The 17,857-nt window shown below is 55.2% G+C and overlaps 2 protein-coding genes across 2 annotated transcripts; one reads left to right on the forward strand and one right to left on the reverse strand.

Moving 5' to 3' along the window:
• The first annotated feature begins 831 nt into the window (after positions 1 to 831).
• PIERCE1 (piercer of microtubule wall 1) lies at positions 832 to 6,416 on the forward strand. Its single transcript, XM_004388657.2, has 3 exons — positions 832 to 1,012; positions 2,886 to 2,964; positions 6,228 to 6,416. Exons 1-3 carry the CDS (start codon positions 870 to 872, stop codon positions 6,414 to 6,416), a joined length of 411 nt encoding a protein of 136 aa, XP_004388714.1. The 5' UTR covers positions 832 to 869.
• Positions 6,417 to 6,772: 356 nt separating this feature from the next.
• Positions 6,773 to 15,799, reverse strand: PPP1R26 (protein phosphatase 1 regulatory subunit 26). Its single transcript, XM_012559153.1, has 4 exons — positions 12,164 to 15,799; positions 10,965 to 11,072; positions 10,185 to 10,332; positions 6,773 to 6,960 (listed from the first exon to the last, which is right to left on the reverse strand). Exons 1-4 carry the CDS (start codon positions 15,797 to 15,799, stop codon positions 6,773 to 6,775), a joined length of 4,080 nt encoding a protein of 1,359 aa, XP_012414607.1.
• Positions 15,800 to 17,857: the final 2,058 nt, after the last annotated feature.

Below are 17,857 nucleotides of genomic sequence, written 5' to 3' on the forward strand. Positions count from 1 at the left end.
GCCGGGGTAGCGGGGAGGAGGAACGAGCGCGCGGGGTAGAGAGCAGGGGGCGCAGGCGGGCTCCGGATGGGGCCGCAGATCGCCGGGGGAATGGGTCCTCCCACCACTCTCCCGGGAAGGGCGGCAGGAGCGGCCCTTTGCCCCCTCGCTGCAGAAGTGCCAGCCAGATCCAAGAAGACCCAGAGCGGTCCCTCGCGGCAACGCGCTGGGCGATGGGGACTCCCTTTATCTCCCGCCGGCGATCTCTCCCCTAAGGCCAACACAGCCTCTCGCTCTCCGAAACCGTTTATTGTTTCTGAACACTTAGCGCTCCATAAATTTAGCCAAATGTCGAATTTAAATTTAGATTCAGGGTATTGGGCGCATGAAGTTACGGTTCAAGAAGCACCCCGTCGTATACAGGAGGCGTCAGATCATTGCTTGACGCGCAGCCTTGGAGTAACTGTAACGCTCTCAGTTTGCTGATGAAGCCCCCAGGACCTCGGGTTTAATTTGCCGCAAATCCGACACCAAGGCTCCATATCCCGCGCGCCTTCCACTGCATTTTGGAAAAATCCTCGGCTGGGTGGTGCGCCTGTTTGCCTGATGACTAATAATAATAACACGCTCCGCAGCCCCGAGTCGCCAGAGGAAAAGGCCCAGGCCCTTTGTTGTTCGCAGGTGAAGGTTCTAGATCTCGCATTTATCCGAGGTCCCAGCGGAGGCGCCCTGGCCCGCGAGGCGCGGCGCCTTTAAGAACTGGTCCCGCTCCGGTCAGGTGACCAGGCCGTCGCTTAGCAACAGGACGCCACGCCGATAGTGGCGGCTTTGCTGCGGAGCGGGTTTCCAGCCTTTTCTTCCTTCTCGCTGCTCCGGTAGCCAGAGGCAAAATGTCCCAGGAAGACCCCCAAGAGTGCGCGGAACCAGACGAGCAGAAGGCCAAGGCCCCCCCGGAGAAAACCAGCGACTATTACCGAGTGAGCGAGGACCTGCCGGCCAGGTTCAACAACCCCTGCTGGTTTCGGGGCTACAGGTGAGGAAAGAGGTGCGAGGTGAGGGGAGCTGCAGTCTGCGCCAGGAAGGAAGGAGAGGACGCCTGGTCCAACGAGGTGGGGGCAAGGTGCCACGAGCTGCTCTTGGCACCCAGCGCTCAGATAATCTGGTATGCAGGGGTCCTCCAGACCCCCCAGCCTCTCCTGGCCCCCGAAGGCAAAAGCCTTGCGTCTTGTGCTGTCGGGAACCCACCGATAGCTGTGAACATGCTGCCCAAAACTTGCAAACCTACACAGGGGGCGGGGGTGGGGGAGGCTTGGTCATGCAGGCCAGGGCAGTGGGGTGGAAGGGACCCCAGGGGAGGCCAGAAAGCCCAGGTCTGGGCCCAGCGCCACCATGTTGTGTGCCCTGGGGCAGGTCTCTTGTGAGGCCTCACCTGCAAAACCTTTGTCCAGGGGCTGTTGGTAGAACCCACCTCCTGTTAGCTATTAAAGTGCTCTGAACACTCGCGGGGACTTCAGTACAACCGAACAAAACGTTGGCTGGTCCTGCATCATTCTCACAAGCTCTGGCACGTTTGAGCCCATTGTTGCAGCTTTTATGCCAGTCCCTCTCTCCAACGGTCTCCCTCGCTGTCGCTGGCCCTCTCCTTCTCCAGACACAGTGTCCTCCTATATCAGTTGATCTCTCCTGATGACGGGTCTCAAGCAAGTGAGTTGGACAACGTTGTGTTGTGATCTGTAGGTTTTCATTGGCTCATGTTCTGGAGCAGCTTGCCAGCCCTTTCTACCCTAATGAATAACAACAGACATCTATTACTGCGGGCCCTGTGCTCAGCTCCTTGCTGCTCTCCAGCATCTAATCCCCTCAGCAGTCCTAGGGAGCAAGGTCTCCTGTTGTCTTTGTTTCCCCGTTGAGGCTCGTGAGATGTAGAAAGGCACTAACTTGTCCAAGATCCTGTAGTTAGCATGCGGCCACGCTCTTTAAATGCAAAGCCTGCCCAGGTAAATAGTTCAGCTGGCAGGGACCATGGATACTGCAGATTTCAGGCAGGCTTCTTCTTGGTCTGCACTGGTGGAAGCATGGCCTCTGCAAGCTGGGACCCAGAAGCCCAGGGACCCCCGGGTGGCAGGTCTGGAGGCTGACAATGCCAAGGCCCCATCAGCCAGCACCCCGTGGTCCCCTGGAGGGGACCCATGGAGGCTCAGCCTGCCAGCGCGGGGGGTCATACGCTTTCTTGAGGCTGCCGTAAACAAATCCCACACAGCGGGCACCTTTAAAGAACAGACATTTCTTGTCCCGCAGTTCTGGAGACTGGAAGTCCAAATTCAGGGCCCCAGCGGGGCCACGCACCCTCTATCGGCTTTAGGGGAGGAGTCTTCATACCTGTTACAGTTTCTGGGAGCCCCAGGCATTGCTCGGTGTTCAGTGGCTTGTGGACCATCTTCACGTGACTGCCTCCTCCCTGTATCTCTCTGTCTGTGTCTCTTCTCCTCTTTTATTAGGACACTGCTCAGATTAGGTCAGGACCCACCAGCCCTGCTGAGCTCATGTTAACTGATCACATCTGCAAAGACCCTTTTTCCAGACAGGGTATGTTCACAGGTACCGGGGTTAGGACTTCAGCACATCTTTTGTGGGGACACAGTTCAACGGATGACAATGCCCTTTGGGGCTTTGGCCGCCGTGGGAAAGAGCAGGGCAGTGGGGAGCAGGAGTCGGGGGGTTGCGCCTGTCAGGCAGGTCCACCCCGCACACTGGGGGCCACACTCACAGGGCATCCCCTGCTGGGGCACATCACTCTCTCCTTGGGGTGTTTCAGATGAAGCCCCGTCCACCGAACCCTTGAAGGCTGTGACTGGGGTGGAGTTAGAGTAAGTCGATGGAAAATCGATGTGTTTCTCATCTGACAGGACCAAGGAGCCTGGCTCCATGTACAGGACCAGCAACCAGGCTTATGGGGGCCAATCCCCCACTGTGCACGAGATGCCGGTGAGTGGGGAGCACGGCGGCAGCAGGGCATGTGGGGGAGGGGGCAAAAACCCGGAACTGTCAAGGCAGCAGCACATCGAGAGGTGGGGAAGGGCCCAGAGCCCCAAAACTCACTGCCGTCTAGGCGATTCCGACTCATAGTGACCCTACAGGACAGAATAGAAGTGCCCCATAGGGTTTCCAAGGCTGTAATCTTTATGGAAGCCGACTGTCACATCTTTCTCCCGTGGAGTGGCTGGTGGGTTTGAACCACCAACCTTTTGGTTAGCAGCTGAGGGCTTTAACCACTGTGCCACCTAGGCTCTTTGGGGTGGGCCTGGAGGCCCCAAATCATCAAGGTGGAGGGAGGCACCTCAAATCCTTTTGGAACAAGGCAGGGGAGAAGTAAATGAATGAATTTAATACTAAACCATTTTAAAGGATGAGAAAGGTGGGTGTAGTTTGCTACAACATTCTGAAAGGCTGGCCCGATCCCCATTCACTTGTACACACACACGTACACACACGTGCACAAAACTATCTCTCGTAACTAAAGCAGTAAGCTTTGAGGCAAATAAACGAAAAACTACTTTATTTCTGGAATTACTAATTTATCTTCCGAGATAGTAACTTAGGACCTGAGGCAGGTTCCACTGCAGCCTGGAAGCACAGGTGGCAGAAGGCCGAGGCACAGGGTGGGCCCCGGGGGTCTGAGCCCATCTGGGAAAGCTAGGCCACTGTGAGACTGACCTCACACCAGGGAGGCCCCTCCTAGAGCCCCCTGGATGCCCCTGTTGGGTCCAGGTGCAGGGCCAGATGGATCAATGGAATCATGCCCTGGGTGCCCAAGATGGTAGGGCCACCTGTTCTCGGGGTGAGGATGTTGTTTTTTCCCCTTCCAAATAGTCATCATTTAAAGATCAGGATAACTGCCTGCCCAGGTGCTTTGCATGGGTTACAGAGCGCTTGTGGTGAAGACATCGATGCCATCGAGTCGATTCTGACTCATAGCAACCCCATGCGACAAGGTAGAACTGCCTGATAGGGTTTCCTAGGCTGTAATCTTTATGGGAGTAGATGGACAGGTCTTTCTCCTGCGGAGCCTCTGGTGGGTTCCAACTGCCAACTTTTCGGTTAGCAGCCAAGAGCTCACGCCGTTGCGCCACCGGGGCTCCTTAACGATGAGATTCATCTAAAAATTTTCTAGAGTCCTCGAGAGTCACTTTCCCACAATCAGATGATTCTGAGTTTTCCCTCAGGATCAGGGATTTCTGAGGGCAAGGAAGGCCAGCACACTGGCTGACTACCATGGGTACAGATGTTTTAGTTTTTATAAAAGACTATCAGGAGAATGTTCATGTCGCGGATTTTGAGAGTTTTCTGTTCACTGGTATCACCAGACCCAGGGAATGGGGGCGGGTTCGGGAGGAGGTGCTTCCTGCTTCTCAGCCACCTGCTTTATCTGGAGTCCGGAGTCGAGTTTCTCGACCGAGTGTGGGTCCTGGATGCTAGGAGTGTTTACTTCCCACGTGGGAACAGGAAGTAAAAGGGCTTTGCAGCCATTTCTCTTTGCACTTGCTTCCTGCCAAGGAATCAAAACATCACGTGATCTGCTTGGGACAGTGGTGGTCTAAGAGCACATCGCCTGTCCAGGGTCAGATATCCGGCAAAGGTCCAGGCCGCTTACATCAGTAACCTCAAGGTCACTGTCTTGCTTATCTGGTGCTGCAATAACAGAAATACAAGTGGACGGCTTTAACAAAGAGAAGTTTATTCTCTCACCGTCTGGGAGGCTACAAGTCGGAATTCGGGGTGCCAGCTCCAGGGGAAGGCTTTCTCTCTCTGTTGGCTCTGGGGCAAGGTCCTTGTTATCAATCTTCTCCGGTCGGGAAGCTTCTCAGCGCAGGGACCCCAAAGGATGTGTTCTGCTCCCAGCACTGCTTTCTTGGTGGTATGAGGTCCCTATGCCTCTCTGCTCACTTCTCTCTTTTACATCTCAATGGAAATTGACTTTAGTCACAACCTAATCTTGTAGATTATGTCTTGCCTTATCAACGTAACTGTCTCTAATCCTGCCTCATTAATATCATAGGATTTACAACACATAAGAAAACCACATCAGATGACAAAATGGTGGACAATCGCATCATACCGGGAATCATGGCTTAGCCAAGTTGACAGATACTTTTGGGGACACAGTTCACTCCGTGACAGTCACCTAATTGTGCTAGCATCATTCCTAACACTGCGTGCTTGCACACGAGTGGCCGTGGCCTTGCTCCCCCACACCCCTTGGCACATGCGTGATGCTTCTCAGCCTCCATGGGGCAGCTCCTCCCAGATGTCTCTGCTGGGATGCTGGGGGTGGGCATCGGGATTTTTTTTTTTTTTTTTTGATTTAACGATCATAAATTTATTTTCTCACAGTTTTGAAGGCTAGAAGTCTGAAATCAGGAGAGTTTTTTTTCAAGCTCTACAAATGATTCTAATACACAGTCCAGGTCAAAAGACATCGCTGTAGATATTACCTCTACTCCACAGAAGAGAAAACAGAGGTTCAGAGAGGTCCAGTAACTTGCCTAGAGTAATACAGCTGGCAAAAGCAGAACCAGGGGTCACTCCGGGGCTGACCCCCAAGGTAATGCTCAGAACCACATCCAGGGTGTGTAAATGCCACACCCAGGTGGCCACTGAATTTCTTTTTCTGAGAGGGAAAGGAGGCACCCCTAGTAATCATATGAGGCACTGGTGGCTTAGTGGTACAATCCCCACCTTGCATGTTGGAGACCTGGGTTCGATTCCCGGCCAGTATACCCCATGTGCAGCCACCACCCGTCTGTCAGTGGAGGCTTCTTGTTGCTATGATGCTGAACGGGTTTCAGGAGAGCTTCTAGACTGAGATGAACTAGGAAGAAAGGTCTGGCAATCCATTTCCGAAAATCAGCCAAGGAAAACCCTATGGGCCACAATGGTCGGATCCACAATCAATGATGGGGATGACACAGGACTGGGCAGTGTTTCGTTCCATGGTTCATGGGGTTACATGGGGTCACAGGGGCTCAACTCAGTGGCAGCTAACAACACCGCAGATAATCTTGCCCAGACAACAGGCATACACTCGGATGGTCTGGGGCAAACCGGGGCGTTTGGCCACCCTGGCTTTTCTTTACCAGTAATGAGAGACATTTGTTACAGTTTTTTATTTTTCTTCCAAAAATCCCAGACGACGGATTGCTTGAGTGTGATGGAGTATCATCCATCCGAGTCTTCCTTTTTGCTTCCAGAAAGTGTTTTATCCTCATTCGAGTAAATTTTCCCAACACCTCGCAGCCTTCGGGATGTACCGGAGTAACACCTTTAACGTCGGCATGGAGAGCAGCTTTGTGACAGGTCCGGACAACCACATCACCCCCTACGACCGTCTTAATTTTCACCCCAGCTACAACACCAACAAGCCGTCCATCTGCGACTGAGCACCCCCAACCCGAGCGGAGGCAGGCCCCAGAATCACCCCTGGGCCTCGGTCGTTTCCCTGGCGTGGTGGTTCAGCCTTCACTGCTGTCCCAGAAGCTAACGTTCCTCTCTGCAGCAGGGAAACAGGCTGCCTTTCCTGCTTTATTTTACACCTTAGATGAACACGGGAAAGATGCTAATCGTGTGACTTTCCATTAAAACGACTGCCACTACTGGATTCCCAGCCTCGACTGATATCTGTAACCAAGGGGCAGGCTGTAGGCACATTGGGGTCCGAGTCCGGCTGAGTGCTGGGGATGCATGGATGCCACCACTGCGTCTTTACTGGGGAGCCGTTTTTTACACGCATGACAAGTTAGGGAGCAGGTGTCGTGTTACAGAGCACCCTGGCCGAAATCTGCAAGGCCATGGCGGGAGGGTGGGTGTAGACAGGGCAGCGGCATCCCCCCCATCGCTGCTGGGTGAGGAGAGTAGGGCCCACAGGCAGACGCTGTGCCAGGGAAGCTCCACGCTGAAGCAGGCGGGCAGGTGTCAGCACTGGGCCTGGGTGATGGGAGGTGCAGTCAGGTGGACGTACAGCCAAGCCCCCTCCAGACACACAGACGGGCTGGGGGAGGGCCACAGAGGACGCCAGGCTGCAAAGTGCCATGCACTGGTGGGGGCTGATGCGCACACAGGGGTTCTTTTATTTTAAAATTTCAATAAAAAGCTTTTTTTAAAAAAAAAAAAAAAAACCAGGCAGGGAACCACCTGTGTTTTCCTAAGGCGAGGGTAACAACGTTCAGTGGATTTTTTGTCTATACGCACTCTGAAATTCTGAGTTAGAGGGGACTCGGTAAGAAAGAAAAATTCTCTGACAGGATCTTCCTTTCAGATGTAGATTGTTTGCCTTGCTTTATGAGAGCAACAAATGCTTGTTACAGGAAACCTGGACAATTTAGAACACTAGAGAGAAGAAACGGCCTTTTAAAACCCTCGATGATAGCTTGTTTACAGAGGTCTTTATCCAAAGGGATTCTACCCGTTGATGAATTTCGGAAGAAATTAAGACGCCATGACTGGTTATTTCTTCATTGTAAACTTTTTATTATTAATAATAAAAGTCAACATTTTGGCAACATTCTTAATGTCCAATATGGAATGGAAATAGTTTCCAGAGAAAATCAAAAGTATTTAATAAAAAAAGACACAAAGCTGAACCTGGGACTGAGCCTACAGCGTCTTTCTCCTCAGCTGGAAAACCCCTGGGGGCTCCGCTAAACGGAAAATTTTTACAGCCCCTTGTTGAAAATACCAGGTGCTGATAACCCTTCTGCCTTTCGCCTCTATTGACATAAAAAAGCCAAAGAATGTTGTCTTAGCCATGTCTCTGAACATACTGAAAAGAACAAATTCCGTCCTCAACAGCTGATTCTGAAAAGCAGGTTAGAACTCGGGGCATGGTGAAGCCACCAGCAAGAGTCACTTTTCCCCCAACCTGGGACTCTGGGCAACTGCAGCCTTGTATCTAAGCAAGGCAGATAGCTGAGAGAACCCCTCGGGAACCTGGACAAATCCCCAGTCCTAATTGGGGATATCCAGGCTCCAAATGGGAGGATCAATAGAGCTGACTTTGACAAACAAACAGAGTTAATTCTGATGTCATAAGCACAGAAATGCTTCAATTGTTCCTCTGCATTGAAATGTTTTCTGTGACGGTCTGTTTATGAGTTAAATTTAGACTCTACATTTAGTCTGGAAAGCTGGAAAACGCAAATACCTGTGACGTAACAGACATGTCCATCTTGAAAACTCAGTAATGTCCTGCCTTCTGTACCCGGGCCCCCGTGAACCCTGGGTGGCTGGGGGCTTCTGGTACCCGGCCCCCGTGAGCCCCGGGTGGCTGGCAGCCTCTCCACTTGACTGCTGTCGGGCCTTTCTCAGAGAGCTCTGGGCACGGGCACCTCACCGGGTCCTCGCAGCTGAGCAAGGCAGGTCTTACCTCTGTGGTTGATGGGGACACATGGGTCCAAAGGAGGTTCTGGGCCCACGGTTGTACCTGGCAGTTTCTGGGCTGAACCTGCCTTGGGGGTATCCTGGGAGGTGTGAGGTCCTCAGCATCTGACCCCGCAGACAGGGCCCTAACTTTCTACTTGTTTGTACAAGTCACATAGGAACTCCAGTGATTATAAATTTCAAGAACCTTGTATTTTTATTTCCAAACTGAAATCTTTAAGGTTGGGGGGGGGGTTTAGATTCATTGATCTAACTGAATGGGAAAAGAATGTATTTTCTGTTTGTGATTATTGAATATAAAAAGGATGGCTGAAAATGATACCCAGTCACCCTTCTGACATTTTTGGTGCTGTTCTTTCTTTCCAAATCTCCAATTCAATCAGAACTACTGCAGAAAAGGTGTCTTACACCAGTGACAAAACCAGTTTTCAGAAATTATTAAAAAAAAAAAAATTCTTGTTGCGGCGAGTCAATTCCGACTCATAGTGACCCTACAGGAAAGAGCAGAACTGCTCCACACGGTTTCCAAGGCTGTAACCTTAACAGAAGCAGACTGCCACATCTTTCTCCCATGGAGCAGCTGGTGGGTCTAAACCACCAACCTTTCAGTAAGCAGCTGAGTGCTTTAACCACTGTGCCACCGGGGCTCCTAAAAAAAAAGGGGGGGGCCTAACAATTTTTGAAAACCTCCCTCTTCATGCCATGACTAGGTCTTTGCTTTATTTGGCCTTTTTATTCTACTCGGAAATTAAAATTTGAAAAATAAAGTTTCATATCCATTTACTAATCCCTTAATTTAGCTGCTGAGCTGGCTCCCACCAGCAACTTCTTATTCTAAAAGTATACTGTCACCTCATCTAACAGTTCACTGTCATTTACATTCCTATATTTTTATCCAATGACCTTTTATCTTTTAATTATAGTAGATTCAAGGGTTTCAAATACAGTTATATTGACACTGAAAAAAAAAATCTGCGCCCAGCACACAAAATGCTAGAAGCCTCAAAAAGATTTTACCAACAATGTTAATATGTCCCCCCTCACGGGACAGCCACACCTGGGTCAACATCTGGCTGTGATGTGCAGGTATGGACCGTGGGGTTTGTTCTGTTTTCCCTCACAAGGCCCTTTAACTGGAGGGGAGGGATCAAGGAGGCAGTACATTTTATAAAATTTTAATTAAATCATATTTATTACTATTTTTACGGCCTGATTTTCTAATGCCAAGTATCTGACAGTTCAAATTTGGAGCAGCACATAAAACAAAAGTGGACCCATCCCCGTTCCTGTACAAAGAACCTGTTCTATTAGGATGTGGGTGAAGCATCCATCATCAGCCACTGGGCTTTTTCCCTCTTCCCTCACCCCTGCCGCATTCCCCTGGGACTTCTGAAATACACCTGTTCTTCTAGGAAAGGGGTCCTTCTGCACAGACACCGTGACCGCAGAATGGCCTGCCTTGGAGCACAAGACACCTCTTCAGTCAGGCCTTGTCCCGTACCCCCTTTGTGCGAAATGAACTGAACCCCTAGGCCAGGCATGCAGCCCTACGTACTCCCCACCCGCTCGGACGTTGCTGTTGAGTCTGACTCGCAGCGACCCTATAGGACAGAGTAAAACTGCCTCATAGTTTCCAAGGAGCGCCTGGTGGATTCAAACTGCTGACCTTTCGGTTAGCAGCCATAGCTCTTAACCTCTACGCCACCAGGGTTTCCAGACGGATGTTACAGACTGTCAAAGAGCTCAGTGTAGTAGCCCACTGGCTACCCCACCTGACTCTCTGCACGCTGGCTGCACATCTAGCGTTTCCCGTAGCAGCCGAAGAACACGCTTGTGCACAGCCGGGGGCTGCAAGGCGCTCAGCAGCCACCGCTCCTGGGAGGCACCCACCTGTCCCCACTGCTCTGTCCACTCGGGGACCTGTCGGCAGGGGAGCAGCCCGCAAAAAGAACACCGGGCGGAGTGGTGTGCACGTGGAAGTACCATCAGCGTGTCTCTCCCTCTGTGCAGGTGGTCAGTGCAGGTCCACACTGCACCCAAAGAGGACAGACTCCATAAACCGACTCACGAGCAGGGCTTGGTTTATTAGTATCCAAAAAAAAAAAAAATTTCCTACATACAAAACAAGTTGGCTTTCGCGTTTGAGTGTTAAAAGTACTCTTTAAAAAATTAAATAAAATCAAAAGTACGGGTTACATGGAATTGTTTTTCCCAGAAGCACTTGAGTGAACGCGTATGTGACAAAGAGGACGCCACACACAAACGAGACGGGCACCAGTCACGTGAACCACAGAGCCCGCCTGTCACAGCTTCGACACAGCTAACACTGACTACAGACGACAGCGAAAGGTCACACCCAGGCAGAGTGGGCGACGCCAAACCCAGGAAGGACGTACACAAGTTCACTCTGCGTCAGAACACCCACCAGGTTCACGGAACTGCAGCACTGGGTTGTCAGACTCCGGCAACCGGTGGAAGTTTGCGGGGCAAGCACGACGTGCCCGTTGTAACCGACGATGCCCGGCGCCGTGTGACACAACTTCTTTCTTTACAGTAGCCGTGGGCACCGCGGGGGCCTCAGAGCAGAAGCACAGGGCACCGGTACTTCTACTCTGCAAGGCAGCACCGTTCCGCTCAAACGTCCACCGCCCGATCCAAGGCTGGGAGCAGGCCAGAGGCCGTGGCCTTCAACCACGGCGCAGCACAGGAAGGGTCCCTCCAACTCCAGCTTTCTGGACGCTGACTCCCAGAAAGCCACCAGCGTTTGCTTTGTTGTCTGGGTGCATCCCTCACTAGACTCCAGGTCCTGGAGGGCATCGGGGTGTGTGTGTTGGGGGGGTTGTCCAGAGAGCTGGGCTGGAAGCATCGGCAGCGCTCAGGTGCTTTGGGAGAGAACTCACCAATTCTAACGGTGCTCATTTGGTCGCACAAATCAAGAAACGGAAATTTAAAATGCACGTGTTGTCCGTTACCTTTTAGAGCCATGGTGGAAAATGAGGAACAGCTGCTCCCATACAAAAAGAAGTTTATTTAGAACGTATAACAATCTAGGAATCGGACAAGATTAGACAGGAAACCACATGGGCTTCAGAAGAACAAACTGCAGAGCAAGCTGGGGCTGTGCTGGGAAAACGGACGGGTTTCCCCGGGCAGCAGGGCGGCCCCATCGCCCGCGCGAGGCCTTTGTGCTTTGAAACTTTTCCCACCCAAGGCTCTGGCTGTGGTTTTCAAAGGAGGCGCTCTGGCCTCTTGGGACTGGGGTCCTCTAAATAATAAGTGCTGTGCTGTCAATGGCCCAGCAGAGGTCTCGGGGGTATTCTGGGGATTCTCAGGAGAGAATCCGAAAGGCTGGAGCCACGGGCACGAGGCAGCCGCTCTCGCCAGCCAGCGGCCGAGCGCCCCGGTCTCTGCCTGCAAACCTGGCTGTGACAGTGAGAACGAGCGCTGGCTGGTCTGAGACGTGTGCAGTGGTGAGCACCCTACAAAACCAGACGACTGTGTTTTCCAAAAATATTGTTTACAGCACTTTCAATAATTTACAAAAAGCTACAAAACCCATGTTTGCCAGGACAGATCTGTTAAATAAAAATACTGTTCCGTGTCAGCGTACATACGTACAGGCTCTTACGGCAGGCCAGGGGTCCTCCCCGGCAACCACAGGCATGATCTACTCACGCACAGACACACGCATGTCCACGGCTGTCCAGGCACAGCCACGCACTCACAGCTGGAGGGCTCTGCCCTGCGCTACCCCGCCACTGCCGTCCTCCATGGAGGTGTCACTGAACTCGCTGGCATCGCTGCCCAGAGCCTCCTGGTCCTCACTGTCTCTATCGACAACCCTGCGTCTGTACCTCAGGTCTAGAAGGTTCTCTTCCGACCCCGAGGTCCTCCTGTCGGGCAGCCCGAGGCCTGCCGGGGCCTTCCTGCTTGGCCAGTGCCCACCGTCCTTCTTCACCAGCAGGTGGGAGCTTCCGAACATGGGGCTGGGGCCCAGCGGGGCCTCCCGGAAGGCCGAGAAGGAGGGTCCCTGCAGTGGCAGGCCCAGGTGGGAGCTGAAGAGGCTCGCCTGCTTGCCCCCCCAGGAAACGCTCTTCCCAAAATGGAACAGCTGGGTGGACAGCAGGGGGGCAAAGCCGGCGAAGGGCAGGCTCTTCTCGGAGTCCACCGCCAGGCCAGAGGGGCACTTGGCTGGCCCGTCTGTGCCGCTGTCTCTCTCAGCCCCGAGGCCCCCCTTCCATGCCGCATCTGGGTGCAGTGCCCATGTGCTCTGGAGCCTGCTCTGTTGGGCAAAATTGCTCCATGGGCTGGCGAGGTTGGCCTGGGGCCGGCCGCTGAGGAGCATGCGGCTCCCCCTCTCCGTCCCAGGGCTCGGGCTCAGCAAGCTGCAGCTCTGGGGGCTCACCTGGAAGGCACCGGCGTGCTCCGCCTCCACACCGGCATGGGCACCACTGGGCAGCTGCCCAAAGGGACTCTCTGCAGCGGTGGGCTCTGCCCCTCGCTGATTCTGGTCTTTGCTGCTGTAGGTGTTCCTCCTACTTGCGGGGGACCGTTTGGCAGAGAAAGCCCCACTGGCACTCTTGAGGGGCGCCGGCCCACATTTGTCTGGGGCGGCTGGGAGGCCCTTGGCACCCTGGCCAAAGATCCTGGCCGCGCTCTGTACCCCGGCGGCTCTCTCTGTGCTCCTTGGCCCCTCGGCCAGCTGGGAGGCTGCCCGGCCCCTCTGGCTCCGTGTGCACACACCAGGTGCGGGGGCCAGCACTGGCTCTTTTCTGCCCCCCAGTGTCTCTGGCCTCGGAAGTCCCCCTGCCCCGAGAACATCTGCGCAGTTCACGGACTCCTTGGCCTTCTCGGCTAGAAACTTGCGGATCTCCAGCTCGATGCTGTCCTCGCTGTCCACCGAGCTGTTGTCGTCAGACACGGTGACGGGGCTCGAGGCGGAGCGCAGGTTTTCGTGGACTTCCACTTCATCGGAGAACAAACTTCCCTCTGGGGCCTTTTTCCTCGGCCGGAAAGCCAGGGGCCCGTCCCCACTCCCAGCACCGCGTGTCCATGTTCTGTCCCCTACGCCACAGACGCCGGCCCCAGCTCTCCTCGCTGCGTTCTCCCTGCCGTCCTTTCTGGATTGTGCGAGGCAGCTTTTCGGCAAACAAGGGCTCCTGTCTTTCCAGTCTTTCTGGACGCTGCCTGGTGACATCTCTGTGGCGCTGAAGCGGACCCTCTTCTTGCACGCGGCAGTTCTGGGCTCCCTGCACCTCCTCTTGAACTTGCGCCTGGACCTGAGCAGGTCCTTGATGGCGGTGTCCAGGTCCTCGTCACTGTCCAGCGAGCTGCTCTTGTCGTCCAGGCTCCTCTTCTCACCCACACCTCTCGCCTCGTCCACCTGGTGGTGCGACGTGCCGCCTCCCACGTCTGGGGCCACGAGCTCGTCGCCGGGCCCGGCTGTCTTGCGGGGGAGAGGCTGGCTCCCTGCCTTGGCCTCCTTGGCTGGGGCCTCGGTGGCTCTCCCTTGGTTGGGCACGTCCCGCCCATCATGGCTGGGCTGATCACCCGCCTGGCTGTGCTCAGCATCCCGGGAACCCTCCTTACTTTTCTTCGGTGCTGACGGTTTTACGGTGCTGCAGCTGCCTCTACGTTTCCTTCTGCAGCTCAGCGGCACATCCGGTGTCTTACAGGGCGGGGCCTTGGGGCCGCCAGCCTGGCTGTTGGCCCCAGGCGACGACCGTGGGCTCCATGTGGGTGGTGGGCAGCTCTCAGCGCGGGCCAGCAAGCTCCCCGACTGTGCCTTCAGGGCCAAGAATGTCCGGATCTCCTGCTCGATGCTGTCGTCGCTGTCCACGGAGCTGCTGTCCCCGTCGGAGCGGGAAGGCACGCTGGGGGCGGAGAAGAGCGGGCTGGTGTGCAGGGGCCGGCCACCGGCTCCAGCGGGTGCTGGCAGGATCGTCTTGGAAATGTCCAGGATGGCTTCAGCGCACATCAGCTCGGCGGACGTGTCTGCGTGGCAGGAGGCCCGGTCTGCACGTTCACTCTTGGTGGCTGTGTCTCCTGGCGGCGGCGAACCTTTGGTGTCCTTTGGGGGCCTGGCGGGATGGCCAGAGTCAGGGGCGCCCGGGCCCACCTCTGAGGCCTTTGGGGCTGCTGGCTTCTTCTTGGTGGCGGTTTTCCGGCGGGTTTCGGGCAAGGCACTTTTTGTGGAGGTGCACGTGCTGTTGGTAGAAGAGTTGGGCCCCTTCTCCTCTCTGAGCTGGGCTCTCTGCAGCGGGTCCCCGCCAGCCTCCTTCCGCGTTTTCTCTAGTTGGTAGAGCTGAATGGCTTCCTCGATACCGTCATCACTGCTGGAGTCGGATGCCGCGGGCGCCAGGGCCGCACTCCTGGCCTGCTTCCCCCTCCGCCCGGCACCCACGCTCCTCTTAGCGCCCCCTTTGTTCTGAGGTGTGTCCGGAGGGCGGCACATGGCCGCTGGCTTGGCGGCTGCTGGTCTGGCGTTGCTTGAGGCCTCAGGCTCAACAGTGACTTTAGCCTTGGGGCCTCGCAGCTGCACGCTTGTCCCCTTCTGTTTTCGGAAGACAAACTCCTTGCCGGCGCCCGTGGCGTGCTGGCAGTGTACCCTCGCGGCCGGCTCTCTACTGGACCGCGGTGCCAGTCTTGCCGGGATTTCACTCGCGTCTGGCTTTTTATCCACGGGAACGTCACACTTCTGGATTTCATGTTGCTTTTTCTCATTCAGAAACTGCTCTATCTCGGCCTGGATACTCTGCTCGAAAGAGTCGTCACTGCTCACACTCACGGGGGAGGTGGCCCCCGTGGGGCTTCCAGGGATGCCTCCTGCTCCAGGTTTGGCAAGACACAGGGCGGTCACGCTGCTGCTCTGGGGCGGTTCCGGCTTGCCTCTGCTGCCCTCCTCTGCATCCCCTGAAGGCAGGGACCCACCAGGCACAGGCTGGGTGCTGCCGCTCTTGGCCTTCAGATACTCCTGGATTGCTTCCTCGATGTCGCGGTCCACGGAGTCATCACTGTCTGAATCCAGCACTAGGGGGCCAAAGTCCGCAGCCTCCTCCTCCTCCGTGGGGTCGAAGTCAGCGGCCAGCGTGCAGGCGGCGAATGTGGGCTGCTCCCTGGGCACGGCCGGGTGGGCAGCAAGCCTGGCATCGTGGCACCGCTCCCCCCGGTGGCTTCTCTGCGCAGCGGGCTCATTGTTCATGCCCAAGGTGGCCCCGTTGCCCCGCAGCGTGCTGATGACCATCTGCACCTCGGTGCTGACTGCCGCCTTCGCCACGCCCTCCGTGGACTCCGAGAAGCACCCAGAAAACCTAAAGCTTCCCGATGGGCCGAAGGGCTCCCATTTTGACTGGAGAGCAACCACAGGCGGGGCGTTCATGAGGAACATCCTAGCGGGTGGGAGGGCACGCGGAGAGGCGGTTCCTGTGCGTTCCTGCCCGCTTCACACCCTGGGAGGAGAGAAAAGCACGTGGGTATGACGCGTCCAAGACAACAGCCAAAGGACTTAACGTTGTACGTGGCAGCGAAGACACGGCACGCCGCGGCTGTTTTCTTGAAGATTTCTGACTGCCAGAAATCATATGAAAGATAGCTAATCGAGAGGCTGAAAGGACAGTGAGTACGTTGTTTTGGGGGAAAAGACTATCGCTAACTTAAGGGCCTAAATTGGAATTTTGGAAGAACTTACCCTGAGAACAAATACATCCAATCACAGTCAACTTGTAATCATCCCTGACAACGACCACCAGCTCTGACACTGTCGTGTGAGGGGAGGGGAGGGGAGGGTATTCTGCCCATTCTCAAATTCTGGCACCCCATTAAAGCCCATGATCCCCCCATAGTCACCTCTGGAAAGAGCAGTGGAGACACACAGTGGGGGAGACGGGCTGTCACTGGCTAGGACCATGTGCAGCGGCCTAGCTGGGGGCATTATTCAAACTGCCTCCACAGAACTAAAGAAATTCCAAAACACATTCGCACGAGCCTTGGGAGTCAACAGCGAAGGGTCTAGATCGCGAACATTAACCTCTTAAACAGCAGCACGGCCTTAGACACAGACCCAGGACAGACGAGCTGAGATTTTTAGCAAATAGCGAAGTTGGCAGGAGGCCCTGGGTGCTGCAGTTAACGCACTTGGCTGCAAACGGAGAGGTTAGAGGTGGGAGTCCACCCAGCGGCACCTCGGAAGAAAGGCCTGGCGATCTACTTCCAGAAAACCAGCCACTGAAAACCCTATGGAGCCCTCTGACACATGTGGGGTCACCATGAGTCGGATCGACTCGACAGCAGCTGCTGGGTGGTGGAGCAAAGCTGGGGGTGGGGGGTGGGGGGTCTGCAGAGGAAAAACACTCCTGCCTGCACTAACTGTGTTTATCATGCTTTTAAATGTTTGTAGATACAGCCTGGCCTCCTAGTGAAGTCTTCTGAGCTGTCAAGTTACCTGTCTCAAGAACGAAAAGGAAAAAATCAGGGACTCTCTCGGGGACACCTTGCAGCTTTAAAACCATCAACTACGTCAGATGAATCATTCTAGAAAACTTCCTAAACTGTAGTTGGAGCAAACTGTGAGACACAGTAAGTGGTCTGGCTCTGCCAGACTGCTATCTGTACCCCAGCACCCCAAATCCGGAACACCCAGCACCTGCACCCCAAAGCGTGGAAGACACCTGTCATCTCAGCTGACACCAACCTCCTGCTGTGATAAAGCCAAGTTTAAACTTGATCATCTTCAGGCTACCTGCAGGAGAAAGCCCCAAACCACCTCACCAAAAAGCGGTTCAGCTCCAGGCTCGACCTCCTGGGATGGGGTGTCTCCTGCAGGTTAGGGGAAGAGAGCTATGCAGGGTAGGAGCCGGTCCAGGAGAGGTGGGCGGGAGGGGGCTGGCTACAAGTCGTCCATCCTTTCCAGAAGCGGATGTTTTACATCGCAACAAGGCTTCCACCGCCAAAAGCTGCAGTGCAATTCCCGTTCCTGTGCATCCGGGGCAAGGTGGGACCCTCAGGGCTGACCCTGCCCTGACCTTTCACCCCACCACTGCAGACAACTCTGTGGGGGGGGGGGCGCTCCCCCCCAAACGTTCCCACTGCCTGCAGAGGTCCCGCTGCCTGCAACAGCACACAGTCCTCAGCCAAGTCAGTGCGGACACCGCCCGCAGGGAAGGGGATGGACAGGCCTCCACGCAGGGTACGCCCCCGGGGAATTTTCTGGGATTCGTGGACCCGGAGCCTGGGACAGGGAGCCCCGTGACTCTCCTGGAAGCTCTGCCGGGCGCAGGGCGCGCGCTACACCGCGGAGGTCTGGCCAGGGCCTCGGTCCATCCCGGGGCAGCGACCGCCCAGGCCCAGCCGGAAGCTCGCGCCCCACAGGCCTCACCTGCACCTCACCTGGGCGGCCGCGCGGCTCCCTGTCCGCCCGGCCTCGCCGGCTTTCGAGGAACGCGGAGCG

This window comes from Trichechus manatus, unplaced genomic scaffold, assembly GCF_000243295.1.
Source record: "Trichechus manatus latirostris isolate Lorelei unplaced genomic scaffold, TriManLat1.0 scaffold00214, whole genome shotgun sequence".
NCBI classification, from domain to species: domain Eukaryota; kingdom Metazoa; phylum Chordata; class Mammalia; order Sirenia; family Trichechidae; genus Trichechus; species Trichechus manatus.